At 41.5% G+C, this 7,612-nt stretch overlaps 1 protein-coding gene across 7 annotated transcripts; it reads left to right on the top strand.

Annotated features, from left to right (window-relative positions):
• Positions 1–318: 318 nt before the first annotated feature.
• Positions 319–7,368, top strand: LOC148041244 (putative 3-beta-hydroxysteroid-Delta(8),Delta(7)-isomerase). Of its 7 annotated transcripts, XM_087678382.1 has the most exons (8): positions 351–464; positions 637–711; positions 829–896; positions 976–1,015; positions 1,111–1,262; positions 5,681–5,827; positions 5,943–6,051; positions 6,126–6,539. In XM_087678382.1, the coding sequence occupies exons 4-8, from the start codon at positions 996–998 to the stop codon at positions 6,379–6,381; spliced, it is 684 nt and encodes a 227-aa protein (XP_087534508.1). In that variant the 5' UTR covers positions 351–464; positions 637–711; positions 829–896; positions 976–995; the 3' UTR covers positions 6,382–6,539. The 7 variants fall into 7 exon arrangements, 6 of the variants coding, with proteins under 6 accessions (XP_087534477.1, XP_087534508.1, XP_087534485.1 ...); XM_087678351.1 differs by lacking the exon at positions 829–896 and having other exon boundaries at positions 319–464; positions 557–828; positions 941–1,015; XM_087678359.1 differs by lacking the exon at positions 829–896 and having other exon boundaries at positions 637–828; positions 941–1,015.
• The last annotated feature ends 244 nt before the right edge of the window (positions 7,369–7,612 follow it).

Consider the following 7,612-nt stretch of genomic DNA (forward strand, 5'->3'; position numbering starts at 1 on the left):
AACAAACTTTGCAAAATTCACTTGGTACCTTAAAAATGAAGGTACTATGTGTACTTCGCAAAGTGAAGCCTATATGGCAAACACCCATTCAATGGGCCATAAATGACCTTGATTCTATGTTCTCTTCATTCATCAAATCGGCATGATATGGAAGTTTATGGACCTGCACATGAATGAAAGGCTTCAACATTTGTGTTGCATGGCATGCAAGTTTACAAATACGTGTGTGCGAAGGCACGTTTATTCACTTTTGTGTGGGGACTTAAGACTAGTTAGCGAGAGCCAAGGTGTGGCACCACCCTTACATCCATTAGACCTATTCCCCCGTGCTTACAATAGTCCATTTGGCAAGGCCCTTCTGATCACCTACATCACCTTGTTTACCTTTGTCTGTATTTTAGAATTTGCCGCGTGTGGAGCGCTAAATAGCTGAATCTTCGCTCCAAAAGATTGCTACTTAGCAGGTAAAAGCCTTCCAAGCCTGTCTCGTAGGATCTGCATCATCAAGTCTGCTCGTAGGAAAAAATTTCTCCATTTCTGATTCGATTCTTGCCAGATTCCACGCTGCAGTCTCCGTCGTACAATTGTTATTTTATTACTATTTAATCAATTTCCCTTCCTGCAAATGCAAAGAAGATGCTTGTGGGACTGGCTCCTTCCCAGAAGTATCTTTGAACTTCCAAAAACCTAGAGGTTTCTCTTGTTATTCTGGTAGGTTTCTGCCATTTTTACCAGTGTAATGCTTTGTTGAGGGTTCTGTCATCGATTGCCATCGTCATGAGCTTCTTTCCAGAAGGCATTGAACCTTTCGATTCTCAAATTTTGCAGGTTTTTGTTAGGTTTCCTTCTTGATATTTGGTAGATTTCCGCCATTGTTGCCTTGAATCCTTCAAAAGGTATTAAACCAGGCATTAACCGTTTTTATTCTCATCATTTGCAGGGCTTTGATAGGTTTCCTTCTTGATGTTTTGGCAGATCCCATTGTTATACCTTGAATGCTTCGACGGCATCAAAGGTATTAACACTTTAATCCTCACATTGTCAGGCCTTTCCCCTCAACTTTGCTGTTGGACCTTGGTTTCTGATCGACGCAGCTCTTGTTGGGACAAGTTGTGAAGAGCACAAGATGGTGCAGCATCCATATGTTCCTCAGAGCCTTCAGCTTCCTGGCTTTGTTCCCAACTTCACAACAATTTCATACATCTTCTCCATCTATGTGCTTGCTAGCTTGACAGTTATTTCCCTCAGTTGGTTTTTGTCAGGTAACTCTTTTATTTACTGGATCGGTTCCGTCTTATTGGTGGATCGAGTTTCTTATGCATTCGGGAAAGTTCAAAGCACATTTGGGAATTTTCGTGACACTGGAATCAAATTTGACCTTCTCATTACAAGCATCCATTTTGACCTAACTAATAGGAACGCCTATCAAAGGAAAACTGAATAGTCTCCTCCTTTTAGTCATCAAACCTGTCAAACTGGTACTCCATAACTCTTCAAATAGACCTGCAAACACAAAAAAAAACTCGTGTTTTGCGGTTGGACTGGCCGAATGGAGTGAAATCAGCTACACTCTGCAAAAGAAAGTCATAGATGCCTTGCACACTTCGTAAAAGGCCCAAACAATGCAGAAAATGTGCATTCTCTGTGACAGATTTGCTCCAAATGGAAAATTAAGTGTGGTCTTCTATCCTGAGAACCTTGGAGTCCTGACTTTGGTGATGATACCATGTGAGAGTGCACAATAGAAGAGGAAACATGAACATGGAGAGATAAGGGAAGAGAGCAACTGCAATAAAAGAAGAGAATGGAAGAAGAAAATTTGCACTAAATTACATGAAAGCTAAATTTGAAAGAGGACTAATTAGTCCTTGCACACAGCCCAAGGTGCCAATGAGGGCACCAGATCAGGCTGATGATTGAAGGTAGCACTGGAAAATGAAGGAGAATCCCTGAACGTCAGAGTGTGTTGGAACCTGCAAGAATAATTATTAGCCAACTAAGGGGCAGGCTATAAATGGCCAAATCTACCAAAAACTAGCCAACCTGATCTAGAAGCCACAAATGCTAGCTGATTGTAAGTTACAGCCCCTACTTGTCTTCATCCTCAAATATATATGTGATGGGGATGGAGGTGGAGAGTGCAGAAGTGGGATGCCCAACACAGTAGCACTGGAAAGCAGAATGAATGGTAAGTCACTTGTGGATACATGAGAGGTGTATATTGCACAGGTGGCATTCCAATAACTTTACATTGGGGTGCAAAGTGGTACTCGCTTAAGGGAAAGACGGGAAAATTGTTGTAAAACCAGGAAAAAGACCTAAGCTAGCTCAAGGGAAAGAAAACGAACCTAGAGGAACTGATGCAAAAATAGGATCTAATTTTATATTTGTAAAGGATGGTAAAGTGCATACCCAAGCTAGATGACGGTGGGATGTTGAGCTACCAAAATGAAGGCCTGCATTAACATTTAATTTGCTCCTTAAAGACAGCCCGAGAAAGCTTTATTTTTGTTAAAAAGCCTTATTTGCACTCAATAGAATAAATGCTCAAAAATCTTCTATAAAAGGGCATGTTTTGGGTCTTCCAAGCTCTCACTCTCGCATTCAGATTATTCACTCTTAGTAACTCTCCCTCCACATGTTCTTTTCCTCTCCTCTCTCTAGCACCTGGTGAATGTTGTCATAGTGGAGCTATTGCTGCTGCCTAACTTGGAGTCACTTGGAGTTGCACCCACATTATTGGAGCTGTCACCCATGATTGATGACTGTGGAGCTGCCACCCAGTGCAATCGACCTGCTCCCCACGTATGTTTGTTTTTTCTTCACCTGTTGAAGGTTGGCAACCATCAGCTGCTACTGTTGTCCACTTTCTGGGGCAGTGACCTATCTTCTGCAGCAGTCATCTACCTCGCATAGACTTTTCTCACCTCAGGTTGACAGTTGTAGCTGCATTTACAGGAGCTGCACCTTCCTAGAAACCTTTTTCATCGGCAGATAGCTGCAATTCTTGCTGTTGCAGGTCCTTTTCATCAGCGGTCACTTGCTTTTTTTGCAATTTCCCTTTCCATCAGCAGACAGCTGTGTTTTTGTTGTTGCAGCCACTAAAAGTTGCTCTTCATCATCATTCAATTATCGAGGACTGCAGTCTGTATTACACTCCCTTCACTACTATTCTGGGACAGTGCAGTCATCTCAAACCCCTCTGTTATTACTGACTCCTTGGCTCACCCCTCAGCCCTAGTCCTAGAGACACAAAGGCTTGAGGCCCATTGTATTACTTGATTTCAATCAAGATTCATTCATTCTCTAAGTTTTTGTTCCATGTACATCGCATGCCTGTGAGTCTTAGATTGAGACGCGGACATTGGGAGCTCTGCAATTGTCATTTACTCTATTCACACTACACTTTTGCCATGTGGGCAACAAGGTGGCCATTTTCAGCCGGCACCATCCTTTCTAGTATCAGGCTGGGTTCAGAGGGAGACAGCATCACTGCAGACCATGACCAACCTTCTGCCTCCTTTGTGTGAACACTGAAGCAGGAGGCATAGTGTGCTACAAGAAGGTAAAGAGAGGTTTTTTCTTAGTGCCAAGGCTCTTCCAAGGGGGATGGGTCAGTAAAAAGAGGGTGGGTCCAATGGAAAGAGGAGAGAAGTCTCAGTCATTTGGGGGATGCTACATCAAAAGCATGCCCCTCTGATATATCTCTGCCACCACTCATCTGAACCCAGGATCAGGTCCACCTATTCTAGGTTTTAATGCCTATTTAATACGCCTAGCCCAGACTATGGCTTCATCACACATTCATCATCAAAGTCATTCTCTTTCATCTTCCTGAGTCAAATTACCATTTTTTGCCATTAATCCAGCACCTGCATTGATGCATCTCCAGTGTGCAGGGCTGATTGTGTGCAGCCTTGTATCAGTGTTTAGATCAGTGCTTTCTTTTTGTTTCTTTTGCATTTTCATATACTCTGCTCCTCTCTCTGTGTTCCTGCATTTGTTGTGCACTCTCACAAAACTAAACCTGGAAAAAGGTATAAGCTCCTAAGTTCTGGCCTGGGTTCAAGTTGTCAACTTATCAGTTTTCTGCTGAAATGGCAAGTCCCTTACAGAAATGGCTTGTCTTCTGTTGATAGGCTAGACTGAACCGAAAACGCCTGTTGCAGGCCTAATTTGAAAAACATGAACTAGGGGAAATTGCTGGGCTTCTGTATTTTGACAGAAAAGCAACAGGCAAGGTCTGAACCAAGGAAGAAAATAGAGAAGAAAATTCTTGCTGCTGCTTTGAGAGACAAACACAGAAAGGCAGGTCTGATCTGGGGTTTATCTGGTACTGATCTGACATGAAAGACTGAGTTGGAACTTGGAAAACTGCAGCACTGTCACCTGGCCCAAGGAAGTTGGGGACTGCAGAAACAGCCTGGTTAGGTAGAAAGATGAGCAAAATCTGTCTACATTAATAAATTTATCCATTAATTAGCATTTATTTTTTTGCTTAATTTAGGTTACGTAACAGCATGGAAGCCTTGGGAACTGACTGATCAAATGACAATGATTACATGACAACTGTGCTTGGTTATTGACACCAAAAATAAATGCTCATCAACCTGAAGGGGAAGATGCTGCCACATTAGAGGTGGACTACACACACATCATTTCTGCACATCTGGGATTTCCTAATTATCGTACTGTCTTTCTGTTCAGTATTTGTGGAACAGCAAGCGGGGGTTTGTTATGGGTTGGGTGTATCTGCTTCTCAATTAAAGTCCTGAGTGATTAAGTTTAGTGTTACTAAGCCCATTAGGACTAAGTGTAGATGTGTGCAGTTTTAAGTTCTAGTGCTAAATTGTATAAAGCTGAAGAGCCCTACTCTTAACAGCATGTGGCGAACGAAAAGATGCTTACTCTTGACAACATATGGGAACAAAAACAGTTTGGACTAGTTGGTTAGACCTTCGTGGCACTCCGAATTGCGTCATTTTATTCTCTTATTCACTTCAGTTGCTCTCCCACTTCAAGTGTGGCACTTCATCTTTGTGTTGTTTTTATGGTGGAGACTTCATCGGTACTTCATGTAGTTTTGGTTGGTCCTACATGCGCTTCACAAAATCATATTTGTCGTGTTAATGATTACTTTGAGCGTGTCCTAGTGATGTTGCTACAATATACATTATTTTCTCTATCTATAATGAGGCCATCCAAAATCTGACACTTTTTCGCCACTTGTCTATCACACTAGGGGCACTTTATGACCATTGTGACCAATGTTTTTAGCGCCCATCAAGATGGCCAAGGATGTAACTGTCTACCACTTCCTTGCCCCTAGTTTATGATCTTTGAGATGTTGGAAGAGGGATTAAATAGCTTACGCAAGTTTAATACTAAGAGGAAATAACGTGTTTGTAGGTATAATTGTGCTTGAGATGGTAGTTTCATCTCTATCGATGTAACCCAAGTAGGTGTTCTCAATGACTTGCATGTGGTAATATTTGCAGGATTGTAACACAGTTACTTCTGATTGGTTATTTGTAGGATAGTAACACCCGGATAGTGATGGGATACAGTCACTTTTTTGATTGGTTATTTTTTGCTCTTTGGTATCAAAGGTGGTTTGGGGTGGCAGATTGTGCAAGTATTCTAGTCTTGCTAACAAATTTTTCTGTTGTTATATTTCCAGGTAAATTTCGTCATCTGCTTGGTATTGAACGGCTTCTCGTCTGCTGGTGGATGTTTACTGGGCTCACCCATATCATTTTGGAGGGCTATTTTGTGTTCACTCCAGATTTTTACAGGAAAAACACGCCCAATTTTTTAGCTGAAGTTTGTGAGTAAATGCTTGCCTTGTTCTTAAAGATGCTGTTTTGGTCACATCTCTCTTCTTGCTATGTAGGGTCAGTTGCTATAACTTTTGAAGCTATGATATGTTTATGATCACTCAGGGAAAGAATACAGCAAGGGTGACTCCAGGTATGCTGCTAGAGATTCTGCAGTGGTTGTAGTTGAAGGAATCACCTCTGTTCTTGAAGGGCCCGCATGCCTTCTTGCAGTGTAAGCTGTCTGTCTGCTAATATCAAGTCTGCGTGGTTGAGTTATTGGGAACCTAATATTGGGTGTGCATGCAGGTATGCTATTTTGGCAAGGAAACCTTACAGGCATCCTCTTCAGTTATCAATCTCCTTGGGCCAGCTGTATGGTTGTATCGTGTATTTTGCAACTACATGGTTGGATGGGAATGAGTACGCTGCTGGATCATTTTATTATTGGTTTTACTACATCTTCATGAACAACATTTGGGTTGTCATTCCTTCGCTGATTGCTTTGAGATCCTGGAATAAAATTGTTCATGCATTTGAAAACAAGAAACACAAGAAGAGATAGCTAGGCTTGTAGCACATTATCAGAGAGACTTTGAAGGCCTCTCTTGTGATTTTGGAAAGGAAGTGACAATTACCCCCAAAAATGCTGGTATATACTGTTCTCTGGCTGGCATTTACCCTTTTATCTTCAATATATTAAAACGAGAGATTATATTCGCAGTAGTGTTGCAAAAAAAATCAGGCAATGTGTTATCAGCTGTGTCCTATTAGCTTTCCAGCACCTCTTTCATGGAGTTGACATTTGTGTCCATTGAAAGAACTACTTTAGCTTGGCAATAGGTCTTTTGAGCATTGTAAGTGTTCGAAATGTGCAGACCCAGAACATGCCTTCAAAGGAGGAATACCTCCTTATTCCAAGTATGCTGATTAAGAGGAGGGATTTGGAATTTTCGTTTGAGTTTTTGAAGACTGTTTATAGCTTGGGAACAAAGGCTAAGGTATCAAAATAGACCTGTCACAGAGCCGAACATGATCATCAGTCCCAAGCCTTGGACCAGCAGCATGTTGGGTCAAGCTCCCCAGTGCAAAAGCCGATGTCTCATGCCATCAGTCGACATGTCTTGGGTGTGGATGGGAATGCCTAGGTGTAGAATCCAAGTGTGGGGAGCACATCACGCATATATGATCCCTTGAGTCCTCGTCAGAGCACTCTATCCTTTAGGGTGCTTTCATACTAACAAGATTCTTGATTCTGCAAAAGCTAGGGAGCATTCACACCAAGTAACCTGATGATCCTCGATGCCCAAGGATGTAACACTTTCCTTTTTCGAATGATTGTTGTTCTCAACGACATCTTTAGGGACAAAATCATGACTCTGAGTGAGAGGTTGACTCTTAAGTTGTCTTTGATTCCAAGATAACCTGTGTGAAAATTGATTTTTAGAATGTCCTTAGTAGCTAGCTATATCTCATCATAATTGGATCTTAGATAAAGCTTGGTGAAATGTTTCACCCAAATTGTTGGACTGAAGAGACTCCATCCAAGGCAACAAACAATTATTCATGATTTTAAATGTTTGTCTAGTTATGCTCTAGCCAATTATAGGAATTTTGTAGTTTCTTGTATGCATTATGTTGGAAGATGCAATGTGAATGTATTAAAGAGCTAAGGAAGCTCATTCAGAAATGTTTGTGTAGTCACCTAGCGCCACAAAGTCTAGAACTATGATCATGAATGCATCTTTAAGTGTAGTTAGGTATTTGAGAAAATGTAAGGCCAATTCAATACTTCT

This window comes from Lygodium microphyllum, chromosome 1 (assembly GCF_053477565.2).
Source record: "Lygodium microphyllum isolate KBCC chromosome 1, Lygodium_microphyllum_v1.1.10, whole genome shotgun sequence".
Lineage (NCBI taxonomy): Eukaryota > Viridiplantae > Streptophyta > Polypodiopsida > Schizaeales > Lygodiaceae > Lygodium > Lygodium microphyllum.

Bases quoted from the DNA above. Each gene is read 5' to 3' on its own strand.
- LOC148041244 (XM_087678351.1), top strand. From the start codon at position 996: ATGCTTCGACGGCATCAAAG. The intron at 1,263-5,680 runs GTAACTCTTTTA...TTATATTTCCAG, and splicing joins CCTCAGTTGGTTTTTGTCAG to GTAAATTTCGTCATCTGCTT. The intron at 5,828-5,942 runs GTGAGTAAATGC...ATGATCACTCAG, and splicing joins CAATTTTTTAGCTGAAGTTT to GGAAAGAATACAGCAAGGGT.